The sequence below is a fragment of the Microtus pennsylvanicus genome, chromosome 1, assembly GCF_037038515.1.
Source record: "Microtus pennsylvanicus isolate mMicPen1 chromosome 1, mMicPen1.hap1, whole genome shotgun sequence".
Classification (NCBI taxonomy): domain Eukaryota; kingdom Metazoa; phylum Chordata; class Mammalia; order Rodentia; family Cricetidae; genus Microtus; species Microtus pennsylvanicus.
The window spans coordinates 201336527-201355119 of record NC_134579.1 but is presented as its reverse complement, the minus strand read 5'-3'; the positions used below and the strand labels follow the sequence as shown (position 1 = coordinate 201355119).

The following is an 18593-nucleotide window of genomic DNA, read 5'->3' as shown; positions in this document are numbered from 1 at the left end:
TTGCTTACACACAGCATGAAGGGGACGTTACAGATACACAGCAGGTCTCCACATAGTTTTTCATGGCTTCCCACTCTTCCCACTCACTCTAACACTAAGCTCTCCACAGTGTCAGGAGAGCAAAGGAAGAATTGTGTATAGGGCATTCCATGAACAAGCTACAAGGATCACCCCTGCTCGTGTTTCATGGGCTACAGCACAAGCTCAAGCGAATCTACCTTTAAAGGAATCCAGGGGAAACACAGCACAGCTGCTCTTAGTGGGAGAATTACGAAACTTGGCAATCTCTTCCATACTCAGAAAATGCCCTGCTTACAATCCCACAAAACCATATTCTATTTTTACCAGACTTTGATCCTTTTAAATATATTTTTTGACTCTTGCTAAGTTACAAAATCTAAGTTAACTTGTAGGTAATATGTTTGTGTATCTAATATTTCTGGCAAATTTTTGGTCAGATATTAGAAGGGTCTGATTCATTCATAGATTAAAACCTAGGCGTTTTTCATTAATGTCACAATCTGAATCCAAGTTTCTCTTTAAGTTACATTTTGAATTTAGTTCGTCAGGAAATTGTCCAACATTTAAAGATTGCTCTATCAGCAGATATTGAGGGGAAGAATAATACAGTGGTTAAATGGGTGAACTCTGAAGATCAACTTCCTGGATTTGCAAACCCACCTCCAACTCATTTGGAGTTGTTCCAAAATACCACAGCCGGTGCCAATAGGCTTCCCATCTGTGGGGGCAAAGGTTTACAGAGGGCTGTCTCAGAAGAATTGTATAGTTGATAATGAGCAGTGACTAGAACTCACCCTCTTGTTTCATTTTATGAATGGGAACTTATACTGCAGTTAATCTGTCTTCAACAAAACATAAGAGACGAGGTGTGGCGCTTGTATGTGTGTGCAAGTGCACACCCCAAAGGTCTTAGAACTGGAACTAGGTGCACTTATTGAATAGTTTGGGTCATGGTCTTTGTAAAGTATTAAATACATATGTACAGAAAGGATGAAATGGGTATCTAGTGTTCAGGACAGTAAAATTTGACAGAGGTTAGCTACTGTCCACCAGAGGGAGTCCTCTTTCTCTAAAACATCTAAGCAAACTGTCTCTCCAACTCCCTTACAGAGAGTTAGGCAGGGCTAACTGTGATAGAAAGGAATACAAACAGAAGTGATCAATGAGTTTGGTCCTTAAAGATCTCAACCATAATCATCCCATCTCTTCTCCCACTTCTCCTGGCAGCGAGCTTCAGAATCCACACAATTAAAGGTGTCAGAACTCTAGAACAGGACCATAGTTCTCTTCAATACAGTTTGGAAGAATTCCTGACATAAATTGCCTTAATTTCTTGTAATTAAAACAATAAAATGTACTGTTTGAATCATTTGTAAGTTGCATTCATAAATACATTTACTTTGAAAATAACAAACTGGGAGGGGGAGCCTTAAATATCACATAGTTATTAGCATATAGTAGATTGTAGTAGATATTGCAGAAATGTAAGCACACATATGATAAACCATGCATAAATATCTAAAGAACTTTTATCACCTTCATTTATCTTATTTATAGAATTTTAAAGCCATGAATGCCATTTCATTGTAATTACAGCTGTGATAAACATTAATTTCCAAAAAATTAATAAGACATAGGTTTTGTATTAAATTTTCATGCCTTCTCAGAGCTAGGTGCAGCATATTGTATTACTATTGTCAAACTGAATACAAATAGTGTAGAAATCAAGTCATTCTTTCACGTAGGAACTGACTCTATAAGTCAGGAATCTTTTGAAACCTCAGGGTCCATCTCCAAGCTACTACAAATGAAACTAAAGCAGCCGAGTGAAGGGAATGCAGCTTCCAAAGCCACTTAAAATTAACTGCATAGGAAAAGGATGTCTACACAGGCACTCTGTCAGATGACACTCGTCCCGTAGAGCTCAGCGGAAACCAGGGCTCTGTCTTAAGCACTTTTCAGAATTAAAACAGTCATCATGAATATGCTGAAATGTGACATACCAACAGATGAATAATTCAGACTTTAACTCTGAGAACTCTCTTAGATGCTGCTGTGGTGATGAAGAAGAAAGGGAACCTGGCTGATGAGGGGCTCTCTCACTAGCCTGGTACTCCTCCACCCAGTGTTGATGCAGAGATCTGACTATGGGCAGAGCTCACAGCCCCAACCTGCGTCATATTCTGCATATTCGTGACTTGCTTAGTTTTGTTGCTGTTGCTGTTTGATTTGATACTTGGAGTGTTTGTAGGGTGTTTGCCTGTTTAAGACAGATCTCACTGTGTAGCACTGGTTGGCCTGGAACTCACTATGTCGATCTATCATGCTGCTCTCGAACCCCGAGATCCACCTGCCTCTGCCTCCGTAGTGCTGGGATTAAAAGTGTGCATCACCATGAGTTCTAAGGCAAGGGGTGCTATTTCTTTTACTTTGACAAAGAAAGGGGGAAAGCAGAATTTAGTTATTTTTAAAAGATGAGGTTTTGTCAATGGAAATTTTGCTTTTGTTTTCATCCCCTAACAACATACAAAGCTATCATTTACACAAAGGAGCCGAAGTTGGAGGGAAAATTTGAACATGGTTACTTAGACACGTAAAAGAGAGTGTACTATTCTACGTTCCAACATTTTCCATCAGTTTAGGCAGAGACTAAGGTAGTTACTATAAGAGACTGAGAGCTTACAATCTGACAAGGACTGCATAGAGTACTGAACATCAGATGAGGGTCTCGAACCATGGAGTGAAAATTTGAATCTTTCCTTCTCCTTCTCTCCATCCTTATTCCTCTTCTTGCCAAGGTCTTTTGCATCTGCTTTCTCTAACACATTAAGAAAAAATGGTAAATCTTTTATCTAGAAAACATTAGGCTGTGCTACATATTCAGCCAGTGTGTCCTAAGAAGGTCAAAACTTAAATGTAAAACTGTACTTAATGTAAATAATGTAAAATAGTACTTAAATGTAAAACTGCAGCCTTGATTTCTCCCAAAATGTAATCTCCTCTGATTGATACCACATTAAATGAGAGAAAACAATTCTAAAAATTAACATGGGCTGTGAAATCGGCGCAGAATTAGTTAATATTGAGTGTAATAATTAAATTATTATATCCAGTTTTATGTTGCATGTGGAGAGTGACTTGAATGCATTTGTGTACTCTGAGCAAGAGCACCTGTGGAGCCCAAGTACACAGCCAAGTACACAGGAGGGTGCTGGTGCCCTGTTCTCACGTTCTCTTCTACTCCCTGAGACAGTCTCTCTTTCCTCTCTCTCTCCTCTCTCTCCTCTCTCCCTCTCTCCCTCTCTCCCTCTCTCCCTCCCCCCCCCCTCTCTCTCTCTCTCTCTCTCTCTCTCTCTTTTTCTCTCTCTCTCTGAATCTGGAACCTACTATTTCAGCTAGACTTGTTGGCTAGCAAACTCCATACATCTTCCTGTCTCTGCCCCCAACAGTGCTCGGGTTACACAGGCAGCCCCACACTCTCTATGTGGATGCTGGAGATCTAGACTCAGATCCTGGAGATCTAGACTCAGATCCTGGGGAATCTAGACTCAGAATATGCGTAATCTAGACTCAGATCCTAGGGATCTAGACTCAGAATGTGGGGAATCTAGACTCCACTCCTGGGAAATCTAGACTCAGATCCTGGGGAATCTAGACTCAGATCCTGGGGATCTAGACTCAGATACTCATGCTTGGCCGAAAGTGCTCTTAACTAGGCAGCTATTTCTTCAGGCCCTTGAATATATTTTATTTATATTTAATTGCAATGTCAGGTTAGTTTTCTCATCTTAAAATGAAAACAAACAAGAACAGCACATCATGCACTGCAAGTTTAGTTCTATCTATACAAGACCTTCTCAATTTACCCTACTTGGGGACTTTAGCTCAAACAAATACCATTTTCTTTCAGTAAAGCATCCTCTTATGGGAATGAAATCCAACAATACCCACAAACCAACCAACCACCTGTTTCCAGTATGGCTTGTGCAATAAACCATCTACCGAGCTGTCCCCACCATTTGAATTTTTACTCATGAGCATAGTTCCATGAAAAGACTTTAATTTTTTTAAAATGTGAAGTATTTTTTTGTTGCCTAATAAGTCTCTTTAATTTGGAATGAAAGTTTAGATTATCTACATCAACTGCTAAATTTATAACCCTCATTGGTCGCCTGATCACTTTTTTAAAAAAAGGGCAGTTATTAAAAATATGACCTCAACTACTTCTAATGTCTCTTAGCATAGAAAATAAACCTGTCTCATGGTGTTTAGAATAGATTTAAAATATATGTTAGACATATTATAAACTTCAAATGTAGGCTGAGCTGTTTGAGAAATTTAAGTATTAAAAACTAGGATAATAAAATTTTATTTTTTATAAATACTGACACAACTTAAGCTAATTTTGTGCAGCAATATGTGATTTCAGTTACAGTTTTAAAACTGAACTTTACTTTCAAACTCCTATTTAGAATTTTATTTATAATATATCCCATAAAAACATGTAAATAAAATGGCTTAGTGTTTAGCACTAGACTAATATGTCATTTGTCATTTAATTCCATGATTTTGTTATCCTCACTATAAATAACTTATCAGCTGAATGTTACTGGATATAATTCTTCCATAGTTTTACAAATATCACCACATTGCTATGGAATTTCCACCAAGTCTCCATCTCCCATCTCAACCTCATTCTCAGCTCACAGCTAGGCTTCCTAGAACCAGAGAATATTCGAATCTTTGTGTCATAAATCCTCAACCTCTTCCGGACCAAGCTTGTCTACCTACCTACCCTTGTATGTGTTCACCCCATGGCTACATGGCCTGTGTCTGCACATTAGAAAGAAGGAGCGCAGGTTCCCATAGCTGAGGAGAACTCAACAGTTCTACGTGGTTCCTGGGAATATCCAGCTTAAATGAGAGAGAGCTACCCTGGGAACTGCCACATTCTCCCTCACTAAATTAACCAATATAGATTCTGTGTATCTCATGCTAATAACTATCAGCTTCCCGTTTATTGCTCTATTGTTATTCCAAGCTGAATTTCTCCCAGACTTGTCTGTACATTATATTTCGTCCTGTTTCTTTGGCTCTCTTCCACAGCTTTCCATATGCTCCATTCCCAATGTCCACTACCTCCCACAACCAACAGTCTAGTGGAGAAACTGAAGTGAACATCACAGTTAACCTCAGTATAATATTTGAAACAGCCTTTCTTATTCTTGAAGGAACTTTCCCCCTTGATTTCAAGGCTAGCACACTCGTCTTTTCTTGCCCCACTTTTCCAGCTACTCTTTTCTCTCCCTCATCGGTCAGTCATTGTTACCAATTCTCAGATCTTTATAATCTTTGGACTCAGTTCCTCCCTTAGTCTATGCTGTATTTTTGAGAAATATCAAGTGCACCTGTAAAAGTCTCCTAAATACACAGTTTGAGACCTTTGATATTAAAAAATCAATGTTTATCTTTAAGGCATTTCAGATTAAAATATGACCAAAATCATTCTATAAGTGCCTTCTGGTAGACCTCACCATCTATCCAGTTTTACAACTCAGAATTCCACAAATTACGCAAACCAAGTTCTACTCTTTTCTTGTTGCTTTTTATTTTTTCCTTTTTGAATCAGTCTTTTTATTGGGCCTCTCCACTTTCTCTATTCCAAGATGCCATTTAATCTAACATGAGCTGATCCAACAATTCTCAAGCTGGTTTAATCTACATCTGCCCACAATTTCCTCTCTGATCCTCTCTCAGCTCCCCTCCTCCCAAATATTCCTGTTAGTGATGGCAGAAATCATCTTTTGAAAGAGCAGATTTGATCTTGATTTCCTCCAAACTCTCCACTGGCCGACAATAGGTCAGCAACACGTACATGAAGACCGGGACCTCTAACATGGCCTAGAACTCTCAAGCTGCCCACTCCTGCTCCAATCCAGCTCCTCTTAAACCAAGGATCCTTTCACTCTGCTTCATCTGAACACATCATGCACCCTGCCCTGCAATACACTGCCCTCCTCCATGTGCTTCCTAATCTCTGTGCTGGCTCTCCTCCACCACCAGGATCCTGGCTGCGGTTGTCTTCTTTATCGGGTTACTCTCACTCACCTTCGTAGACTACATAGCTTCCTGTATTTATCTTTAAAGTTTATTTTTCAACCTCAGGTTAGCATGGCTTCCTTTTTATTAGTCAGTGTTTCCCACTGGACCATCAGGTTCAGAATGTGGGTTTTTCCACATCTGTTTCTGTTTACCATGTTTATCACTAATTCCTAGAAAATTACCTGTACTTTTGTCAGCAAAGAGTATATTTAGGTGAGTATTAGTGATATAATACCTGAGTATTAACTTGTAAAACATCAAAAAGGACTTCTAGAAGAAAATTAATTGAAAATATACTGAAAAAATAAATCCACTCACATTTTTTATTGCTTATTTTCATCGAAATAGGCCTGAGTGGACACACATTGTTCATGCCTCTGATCTTGATATATTTTTGAAGATATAAAATAAAATTTTCTGTATAATAATGGTAACATATACTGGCAGATAAGATCTTTTATCAACTTTTCTTTTCCTTTTTAGATCTGGGATTCAAACTTAAAGCCTTGCCTATGCTAGGCAAGTGTTATAGCACTGAGTTATAACCTTTGGATTCTTAAGACAGGGTCTCACCATAGCTCACATGATGGTTGCCCAAGCTGGCTACAATTTGTGATCTCCTGTCTCTCTCCCTCCTTCCTTAGTTAGAAACAATCTTGATAAAGAATAATTCTGACAAAACGTTAATACTTTGTAAAACATAAAATATCTGAAGGCCATTTAACGGAAATATACAGAAAAACCTAAGTAATTCCTAGTAGATTTAATTCTACTTCACAAGCAGTTTCTTCATATACATAATTATAAAATAGTTCAGTAGACATAGAACAAGCAATTATTCAATCAACTTTTCATCTTGAAAATAGAAATAACTATATACTTTGTAAAAATAATTTGAAATTATTTTTCTTCAGATTAGAACCACCATCTTATAATGGTTTTAATTTATGTAACCTATGCTCATACCACATTCTCTGAAAATGTGATGTGAGCATAGGCTACATAAAAGGTCAGTTTCCTGCTTCGCTGTGGGGGTCCATCCCACTCTGCACATAAACATGAGAAAGGTATCCCAGTAGGGATTAGACTTCAGTACCTTGCCTCCTTCTAACACAACAGGAATTTAATATCAGCAGAATTGAGAGTCACCTTTGATATTTACTGAAAGAAAGGTAACGAGGCAATAATTATCTGCAGTTCACATCACTGAGAATTCTAAAATTCGAAGAGAGAGTTAAGAAATGGTAGCAACACCAAAAAAGTATCATTAGCCTCAACAGAGCCTGTAAGGCATCTCAGTCATGGCCTGGTCACGACTTCCCGTATCTTACCCTTGGAAAATTTGTCGCCTTTATCTGAACCCTTCAGGGTCGTAAGGGAACTTTCCGATTTGAAATCCTTCCCCTCTTTCACTTCCTTTCCATCCTTCACTTCCTTGACATCCTTTGTCTCTTTCCCAGTTTCCTTCAGTTTGTTGTCTACCGTTGTGATTTTGCTTTCAGAACTGGGATCTTCTGTGAGCTTAAACTCAGGCAGTATTTCCTTCAAGAGCTCCCAAACTCTGTCCACATACCCTGGACTTAGAGGAAAAACATTGGCATTAGTTCTCAGATGCCTGTTTTCTACCTGACATCGAGAAGCTAGTAACAGACTGGTTAACTTCTTAGTTTATTAGACTAATTTCATTTTCTACCTCAACTTTATTTAGCAATACCATTAATTGACCATGCTTTTAATGCATTTCCTGCTATTGCCAGTCTTTGATGATAAAGAGACCAAAATTAGTGCATCACTGGGGTTTGGCAGAGGAGACAGGCATGCTAAAATCATGGCAGGTGAAATATATATATGTGTGTGTGTCTATATGTTATACATGCATATGTTATATATATATATAAATACATATATATCCATCTACTTTAAATGTGTATGTATATTATCCATGTATAAATACCATATGCATACAAAGGCATCCTCCTGAGTAAAATTTTCCAATTATATCCTCACTCTCTGGAGATGTGGAAGAATTTTTAAGACAGTATCAAAGGCCTTTAACTACGAAGATCCTCCCTGATCCATATGTCATTGGTCCTCTACAATTCCCTAGCATATAGTACAGTTTTACACAATCACACACTTTTCTGGAATTATTCGTATCTATCCTACTTCCTTGTTATTCTGTCTGTTCTGAGTTGATTTTCCCACACTAGTCAACAACATTAATTTCAATGAATCCTTTGGAGTCCGGGGATGAGGCAAGGAAGCTACGTGCTTCTGCTTTCACAGCCTAAAGAATTGTTTACACATTTCTAGGAAGCCTTTGAAACACTTTACGGATTACTAACCCAACTCCCAGACACTGGTTAAGGACACACTCTATTTGGTGTCACTGTGCCAAGCACAGCAGGCAAAAAAATGACCACTGAAACAACTGTGGACTGAATGGGACCTACAGGGAAAGCTGTGTTAATCTGTACTCTCAGGATACCTATTTGCCTTCCCAAGATAGCCACCTGCAGCAACTCAGGTCTTTTCCCCTTGTCCTGACATTTCCCTAACAATACATGTTTTTTTTTTTTCCTGAAGATGCTGTAGGAGCTTAGGTTCAGAGCTATCTATTTAAGTACCTGGAGTCTCCCTGTATGTGTGAAGATACCTAACAAAAAGCTACACTTCCTTCAGAAGGTGGGGAGGGCTGAGCTTTGAGCACAGGACTGACAGGGACTGCTAAAGCAGGAGGGTGAGCTGGAGGACAGAGCTGCTGTGGCACACTGCAGGAAGGTACGGGATCAGACTTTTGCGGCATATGTGAGGATATTCCCATAGAGCATTGCTGCACAGTTGTCATGTACGTCGACCCCAGCATCTGAGCCTCACTGGCATTTTGAGTTGCACTATAAGGACTAGAACTGAAGAAAGGCTTGTCTGTACAACATGGCAGACTGGCCTTCTGTGTACTGGGTGCATGAGTCTTGCAGGTAGAAAAACACAAACGGATTTTGCTTGATTTATAATTAGTCTCTCCTTGATTCAACAGAGAATCTTGTGAGGTATTCTGCTTTATAAGGAGGAATAATTTACCCTAAACTCCCAGGGATTTTAAAAACTATAAAATGCTATGCTACCAAACATTTTGTAAAAACATGACCCTTCTTGCAATGTTCTTAAAGATTATAAAGAAATGTTGGAAAGAAAGAAAAAAAATATATGAGAAACTTAGTCTTTAGACCTAGTGGAGAGGGGTTGATAAGATAGCTCAGTAGGCAAAAGATGCTTGCTGCTAGGCCTGACGACCTAAATTTAATCCCTTGAGCCCTAATGTTCTCTTCTGACATCCACATAGATACCTTGGCACACCACTCCATAACCACCCCCAATAAACAAAGAAACAAATAATGAGTAAATGTTTCTTATTAAGAAAAAATAAAAACCTACTGAAGAGGAATGACTTCAGGCAACCATCCAGTAAGCGCATGGATAACTGTGAATTCTCCCAGCTCTCGCCTCTGAGCTACATGGATGCTGAAAGAAAATGCATGGTGCTATAGTTATCAACGATTAGAAACACGCAGCAGTAAATAAAGACTAGGAAACACTCTACACAGCATCATAGTAATCAATGTAGGGGATCATACCGGCTGCACATCACAGAGTAATAGAATGCTATCTCACAAGCCAGATGCTTTTAATTTGTTTACAAAAAGGCATAAGTAGACCCAATACAAAGCTTTCAAATTTATTTTGAAATCATGAATATATGATTTTATTGTTTTCTTTTAACAAGGGAGTCACATATTAGGAACTATTTCTCTAAAAGCTCTTCTATCAATTTCCTAAATATAAAACACGCTCGTATTAAATAGTGTAAAATTTTGTTAACTCATTTCTATGCTCTGTGTGTGGATGTGTTCTCTTCAAAGTGGAGAGGTTTTACCATCGCAATTGCAGAGATTATGTGGAGATGCCCATGCGGTGACTAAAGATAAACATGAGGAATCCTTAGTGAAACTTTGAGAGTGGAAGAGAAAACAGAAATACATTGTCCATCCTGCAAAGGAGTAGACCTGGCCGTATGACATAGTCGGAGGTTGTCTTTGGCCAAAGGCCACGCTCTGCTTTGGTCTGTCTGCCTATGAGTGCTTTCTGTGGGCAATTAGTGTGTTTACATGTATATCCGTCTATGTAGAGAAATACCATAGCCTCTTCTACCCCAAAGTGAAGGCACAGTCTTCCCTGTGCCAAGCATGGTGCTAATGAAGCTGACTGACCAACACACATCCTTGTATTTGAAAGAATTCACAGCTTATCAGTGGTGCAGCCGCTGTTTATGGATTCGCACTGGCTTACTTAATGGGTTATGAATCCCGATGCCTCTACATTTCTCAAAGACAACATAAATCTGGTGTGTGGTTCACTGTCTCCCCTAAACGCCTCTGGTAATTTCATTTTATGAGTGACTTTGCAAGCCTTATGGAAATGATGCTCTTTTCGTTCCATATTCCACATGGGTATGTAAATCATTACAATATATTAGGTTTGTCTGTGGAACGCTAAGCCTCACATATAAAATCAAATCTGAGATGAATTTACAGAAAAATATGAAGGACATCTTGTGAGGCAGTTTCTACTAGGAATGTTTAAAAATGTACTCTACTTATTAGTCTTTTCTTTTCAAGCTGGCCTTGTTTTTTCATTTTAAAAGAATAACTCTATTAATAGTCATGTTCTTAATGAATTCCACTGAACCATGGGCTTTACAGCAAATGAAGTATTGCTGCAGCTATCCGGGTCATCTATTCAATGTTTCACCAGCCTTTCAGCTCCAATTCTCAGGAACATGAAGAGCATTATACTTATTTTTTCCCCAAACAAACAGACATAACTGCCACCAATAGAAATACTTAGAAATATGTAGCTGTCCCCCCCCAAAAAAAATCTTGGCAAAAGTTTTACAAAGAAATCATTGAAATGGAGGACCGAAAGTTGAGTGAAACAAATTATCAGTAGAAACTGAGGGCTGGCAAGAAAAATCAGGAGGCTGACAGTAGTGGTGGCTGTTTTGTTAGGTAGCCTTGAGAGACAAAAGAAAGGCCAGTCAAAGGGATATCTACACAAAGCAGCCCTGGCATCTCGATGGTATTGCTAATGCTTCTGAGGGAAGGGGAGGGGCTGGGCTTTGAGCACAGGTGGACAGGAGGAGGGTGAGGTCTGCGGAGGATGGAGTTCCTATGGCACACTGCAGGAGGTTGTGGGATCAGGCTCCTGCAGTGAGAGTGAGGATGGCCCACTGAGTTGTGCAGATGCCAAGAGCATCTACTCAGGTATCTGAGCCCTGTTATCACTCTGAGTTATCCCGAAAGGACCAGATGGAAGAAAGACCTGCCCGTAAGGTCATGGCAGACTTGTATGTTGAGTGCAAAGTCTTGTAGGTAGATAAATATAAACACATTCTGCAAACATACTGAAGTAAAGGAGGAGTTTTCATCATGATGAAGGAGCTAAAGGGAACAAAAGCCTGAAGCCTATTTTGGCATCCTTCTGATGAGTTCAGATCTTTCTAAGGTTTGTACAGTATTGCTGCATATACAGATTCTAAATCATTAATTGGATCTTAGTATATATTTTTTATCATTTAGATTATTTAATATTTCCTCTAATAAACAATTTGCCTCACTAGCATGAAATATTTTCCGTGATATACTTTCCATTCCTAGTAAGGAAGCATTGAGAATAGAATAATTTTTGATTATTCTATTCTTTCTTGAGATATTTTGTCCTTTACCCAGTTAAGCCAATACTTCAAGCCAGTGCACTGGTCACCTTAATTTTTATACTTCGAAGTTTACATTGATTACAAGAAAAAAAAAATTCCTTGAATTAAAATGTTAAAGGCTCTTAGCATGGATGTAAGTGCCCTTTTATTTTCATATAAATACAAGATAGTTTTTCATTACATACTCAACGTTTGCCAGCTTAATGATGGCTTTAGACAGCAGCATTGGCCAGAGTTCAAACTCATAGGTTGTAGTTGGAAGCAATAGATTGTTATCTTCATCAAATGGAAAAAAGTCATCAATAGTTATCTTTCTCCAGCAACCCTAAACATGAGAAGAAAGCAATGCAATGTCAGAGGTAATGTCATCAGTGCTTTATAGTGTTCTCCCCCTCAGACATTACTACATATTTCTGCTCATTTGTGTTAAACAAACAAACAAACACCTGGTGTTAACACCTTACCTTAGAAAGCTAAGATACAGGTTTCAGAACTGATCTGGTTGACTACTTTAGCTTTTGAAATAAATTATAATAGTATAACTATAGTGATATCAATACTGTTCCTTTTATTAGAAGTCTTATAAGCATATTGCAAAGTAAATAAATTTCAAATAACAGACTGAAAACATAATTCAACCAGAAATAAGACTGCGCATAATATACTTTGCTTACTCACAGTACAAATTCTTTCACTATCACTTTAATACTTATTACTGATCCAGATACGTACTTACTAATCTTAGACTTCCAATCCCATATTTTCAGTACTTCTAGTTAATGGTCTAATTTTCAACATGAAATAAATTAATAATTTCTTTAATCAAACCATTATATGTTTAACTAAAAGCTCTTCATTTCATAATTAAAAGCATGAAACAAGCAAGCTCAAATTATAATTGTTTTTGTTTTAGCTTACATGCCTAGATTCTTATGAATTCATTTTCGTGTTAACAAGTATTTTCAATAGTAACATCAGGCATTGTGAGTCCCACAATAGTCATAGTGGCATGATACTATTGCCATTAAATACTTATGGTCTTGTGGGGAAAGCCTATATATATGTATAATATATAAATGATATTTATTAATAATATATAAGTGTATATATATTCATTTTATTATTATATTGTTATATTATTTTTATATATGAGCATATATGAATAATATAAAACATAGTATGTTCAAAACACTCTAGGAAAAGAGGAAAAATGCAACTCATTTTTCTAGAGGGAAGTCATGAGAAAGTGAAATACTTTTCTTGTATGGTGCTCCTAACTCTGAATTCAATATTAACTTATGTAGTAGTTTGTATCTGTCTCTTTCTTCCTCCATAGATGGAGAAGGGTAAAACAGAGTTAAAGGTTAAATCTTATAGATTAAAGTCACCCCACCTCCACTCATGTAACTTTAATTGAAATAACAACAATAAATTCACAGGGAAATAAGGTAGAAACAAGAAGACAAAAAAGGCAGGTTCACTGTGAAAGCTAATTTTTTTTGTATGAAAATTCATTTTTTGTTTGTGTATTCATTTTTGCTCATTTTACATTTCAGCCACAGTTCTAATTTTAGTCATCAACTTGACACACCCTAGAACTACCTGGAAAGCGGGTGTCAGCGAGGGATGGTCTAAATCAGGCTGGCCTGTGGGGAACTTTTACTGCCAGCTAAAGTGGCGGTACCATTCAGTGTTTTGAACCATGGACTATGTACAGAGAAAGCTAGTTGAACCAAAGTATCTACATATTTCTTTCTTTCTTCCTATTTTCCTTCCGTTCTCTCTCTCTCTTTCTTCTTTCTTTCTCTCTTTCTTCTTTCTTTTTTTCTTTCTTTCTTTCATTTCTTGGCTACATGGATATGATGTAATTCGCTGCTGTGAGTTTCTGTTTAGCTTCCATGCAACGACAAACTATAATCTGTAAAATTTGCAAGTCAAATAAACCATTCTCCCCTATGTTGCTCTCTGCCAGGATAAATTATTACAAACACAGAGATGAAATTAGGGCACTCATGGGGATAGAAAGCGGTCACCAAGCAGCACAGTGGGGAGCAGTGTGAAGTCCTCATTTAGTGAGTACAATGTCTCTGCTTCAGATGATGGGAATTTCAGGAAATAAATAGTGACAGCGTTCACAAACTGTGAAAATGCTTGATGCCAACTTAACTTTACCCTTAAATGGTTAAAACAGTGTGTAGAGTTGGCATATTTTGCCACAATAAAGAAAGAGCAGAGGTAGATGCCCTCCCACACTTTGATTGCAAACCATGTTTCCAAATGGCCAGCTGGATTCCCATGAAAGAAGAATTTTAAACTATCCTCACTAATTATTCTAAAGCAGTTCAACAGTACCTTCTCTTTTCAGATGCGCAGAGATAGTTTCAACTTAGAATGCTTTGATTATTGAACTCTGCACATTACAGTGTATGCAATTATATTTCAAAAGGACTATTGCATGAAAAGTCTATTATAACACAGGATGAACATTCAGTTTTGTGTATATTTTTGAAGTATAATTTGACTACATTCTACTTGTCCTCCTGTTAATGTTTTGGTTCACTTTGGTTGACCCCTTCCTCAATCATTTCTACTATTTGTGTATACATAGGTAATTTCTATAGATGGTTATTTTGCCCTCAAAAAGTATTTTGAAATTTTAACAGTCAATATATTAGTACTAGGCGTGAGGCCTTTGGGAGGCGATTAAATTATAAGGGTTGTGGGTTCATGAAACTACTTGTGTCCTTATAAATGAATAAAGATTTGAGCTCTTTTGTGTCATATGAGGTTATACAATCACCTGGTTACTTGGACTTTCAGCAATTTCTGTTGTTGGTAAGTTACACTGTATATCCAAGTATATAGTATTTTATTATAGAAGTTTAAATAAATATAAGTATGTGAAAATAGAATTTAAGAACTCATCATTGAATGCTAAATGATTTTTGGCTTTGCTATTTTACTATTTAATCATATGTAAATCATATATTAAATATTGAAATTTTTATTAGCACCCTATCATTTCTTCAAAAATCTCATTTTCAAAAAATTTTTAAATCTACCTCTAAAGAGGAGTCCCCTGTGATCATTGACCTCCATTGTCAACACATCTAGACTTAGAGTCATCTGGGAGCTTAGTTAGGCGTTCCTGTGAATGTGTTAAAGAAGATGCTTCCAAAGAAGATGAATGACCAGACCCACCCTCATGCAGGTGGGAGTAAATGGGAGGTCTGGGTAGCATCAAAGAGGGGGAAGAGGGAAGCCAACCAAAGACAGGATTCCCTTTCTCTGCTTGCTGGCCCATCATGGCATGGTCTGCTTTGTTTCACCACACGCTTTTGCCAGTGGGTTGAGTTCTCTGAAATAATGAACTAAAGTAAATCGTTCCTCCTGTAATCACTTCTGCCAGGTATTTCTCTTGCTGTGATGCAAATAAAAGCAATATAGATTTGTAAGTATAAATTACTGAAATAAATAAAACTAAAAATATAAATTATAAAAATATTTTAGTATATTATCACATTCAAAGTTTAGTATTTTCCACAATTAAATTCTAGGTAAATGGATATCCATTTATGCTGTCTTCCTTCTATAAGCATGATGAAAGCATAATACATTATTTAAATTAATAGTATGAATTACAACAAAAAAAATTTCAAGAAATGAGTTATTATTGGAAAGATATTTCAGCAATAGTTGAGTGATCAAAACCACATAGACTGGGCTGGATCTGACTTTCCCCTGCACCTCCACTAGAGTTCTATTCTTAACACCTACAATTAGTCAACTGGCAACAGCCTGTAACTCTAGTTCCAAAACATCTTACACCCTCTTCTGGCCTCCATGGGCACCTGCACACACACACACACACACACACACACACACACACACACACACACAGACACAGACACAGAGACAGAGAAAGACAGAGAGACAGAGGGAGAGGCACAAACATAACTAAAAATAAAATAAATCTTCAAGAATTTTTTGATGAAGTTCTCAAGATATTCAGAAACTATTTAAGAAAACTATCTCAGAAAGGGGAGATATGTGAAGGTTCTGAGATGGTGGCTAGATATTTAGATGCCAATTCAAATGATAAAATGTTGATACTAAGGGCTATGTAAAGCTTTGTGTGTATATTTTAATATCTGGAAATATATACGGAGTATATGCAGAAACAACAACAACAAAAATAAGACAGAAAAATTGAAACAGAATCCCAACGAACACTCAAGGAAACACAGAAAGTCAAAAGAGTTAGACAAATTTCAAAACAAAAGGGGTAACAAAGAGTAAAATGGCAAATTAATTTGTGATTTTATCTAGTATAAATGACTTTTAAACTCAAATTAAAAGGAATAATTTGAATATACTTATCAAAATGAACATTTTCACACTCATAACAGAGTAATTTCACTTGCAGAAATACTAGAGAAAAAAAACACCATTCTATTGGACAAGACCTACATAAAAGGCTATTCATGAACAGTCTTGTTTGTATAGGTAAGACGCTGGCCATAGCCTAAGCATTAATTAATGGAAATTTAATATAAATTTGCATACATTTGCATATATGTCCACAGAATAGTGTGTATAGAATGTACAAGAATCATAGAAAATGCCCATGATTAAATGAGTTGGCAGTTTCTAAAACTGCATCATTTGAGCATTATGGTATACAGTATGTCTATGTATGCTTATAAGAACATAGGAAGCCGGGCGATGGTGGCGCACGCCTTTAACCCAGCACGTGGGAGGCAGAGACAGGCAAATCTTTGTGAGTTCAAGGCCTGCCTGCTCTACAGAGTGAGTTCCAGGATAAGCTCCAAAGCTACAGAGAAACCCTGACTCAAAAACAAAAAACAGGAAAATGCAGGAAAAAATATTCGAATCCTTGACTGTGGTTGTCTAAATATACTAATATTACAACGAATTCTGATTTTCTATATTGACTATATTAATAGTATTTGAATTTTCCCACTAGAAGCATATATAATAATAATAAACTTTAAATGTTGCATTTCTTTGGGGGTATATAGTAACCAAGTAATATAAAAAATTGTTATTATTGTTCAATAATATTTTTTAACCATTTTGGAACTCAGTCTGTATACTAGGCTGGCTTCAAGCTCATAGAGATCTGCCTGCCTCTCTTTGCCAAGTGCTGGGATTAAAGTCATGTTTAATATCTTGAATGCACTGTTTATCGAATTTAATTAATAAAAATATCATTGAGAACTTATTTTAAAAGCAGGGTTGCAAGTGTTGCTTGGTGGCAGATACAGCTATCTCAGCAGATGGGAGATGAGGACAAGACAATCCAAGGCCATCCTACATAGTGAGTTCAAGGCCAGCCCGTGCAATGAGACACAGTTTCAAAAACAATGGAGCAGAAAACAGAACAATATTGCTGCCTCTGCTCCCAGGTGGATTTAGCTGTTTGGTCCAGGAGAGGGGTGGGGCATGGGAAGCAGGGGTGTGAAGTCCCCACATGTTTGTGCTGGAGACTTGCTGTACCTCTAGAAACTCTAAATTAGATAGTGTGAACAAACCAATAAATCTCAGTGAAGAATAAAATCGAAAATGTTTTCACATAAGTACATTGATAACAACTGAGGGGGATTATTGGCCTCCATGTGTGTGTTTTCTGCTTATCCGAGGGAAATGAAAGCACCCAGGCAGAGGGAGGCTGCCTACTACACGCTGTATTGCAAGTGGGGAACAATAGCTAAATTGCTTCCCTCCCTCCTCTTGGGAGCCAAAGTAACAGGGAAATTGGAAAGTACTCGGAAAGATGTGGTGTGTCCCTGCATCCTGTCATTACAGCCAGATGGAAGAGAAAACCAATCTCTCTCCTTTATGCACTGTTCTCAGTGCAACTGGTATGTTTTCTCTCTGGCTGATGTCAAAAAACATTGCACAGCCAGCTGAGAATCCAGACTGCATGATGTGAACACTTTGTTGAGAAATAATATCCTGGTGTGAAAATCACAATTAATTACTTGCTTGATGTTCCAGTACTGGGGCTCGGACCCAGAACTTTACAGTTCGACAATCACTCTACTATTTAGCCATATGCTTACTCGGGGGTTTTTATTTGTTTCTTTGTTTAACTTTATTTTGAGAAATTGCCCACACTAGCCTTGAACCTAAACCGTAGCCCGGACAGGCCTTGAATTTCAGGCCCTCCTGCTTTAGCCTCTTGAGTCTGGGGGATGACTGGCCTGTATCACTAAAGATGGCTTTGAAAAAAATCAGTCTTCAATATTAGAGGCCCCCAGGAAATGGGTTGCCTTCAAGAAGTCATGTGGGAAAGGGCTCTGAGAAGGAGGAGGGGAATCTCTGTAACAAGGCAGGTAAATGAAGTCCTTCTGGGATTGAAAAACAAGCATCATAGCAAAGAGGAGAGGACAAAGGACAGGGACAGCAATGGGGTGCAAAATCGCGTCTGCCGCGCCTCATGCTGGTCAGCAGAAGCATGTCTCCTTAGGATCATGTTTTCCAAATCTTTGCAGAGTGAAGCAAAGGATGGACAAGTATGAGTACTGCATGAGAACTGGAAGAGAATTTTCAAAATCAAAACGTAAATGGTTGGTAGAAATGGATGAGAAGAGGATGGGGGAAATCTTGTCAGAAAGTATTCACTCTGGTCATGCGCACACACTGTTGTGGCTCGACCCTCCCAGCTTGGGGT

The 18593-nt window shown here is 37.8% G+C and overlaps 1 protein-coding gene across 8 annotated transcripts in view; it reads right to left on the bottom strand.

The window, feature by feature from the left end:
- Positions 1 to 18593, bottom strand: part of Adgb (androglobin) — a 118595-nt gene that overhangs the window by 72207 nt on the left and 27795 nt on the right. For 7 of the 8 annotated variants that reach the window (XR_012907910.1, XM_075949071.1, XM_075949057.1 and 4 more), the window contains 3 exons: positions 12082 to 12221; positions 9559 to 9645; positions 7455 to 7702 (listed from right to left, as the gene is read on the bottom strand). Coding sequence is in view for 7 of the 8 variants with exons in the window: in XM_075949071.1 (XP_075805186.1) it covers positions 7455 to 7702; positions 9559 to 9645; positions 12082 to 12221 (475 nt within the window). In the remaining variant the exon portion in view is untranslated. Of the gene's footprint in view, positions 1 to 2704; positions 2840 to 7454; positions 7703 to 9558; positions 9646 to 12081; positions 12222 to 18593 lie in introns of all 8 variants that reach the window. The other variant, XM_075949108.1, reaches the window with a different exon arrangement.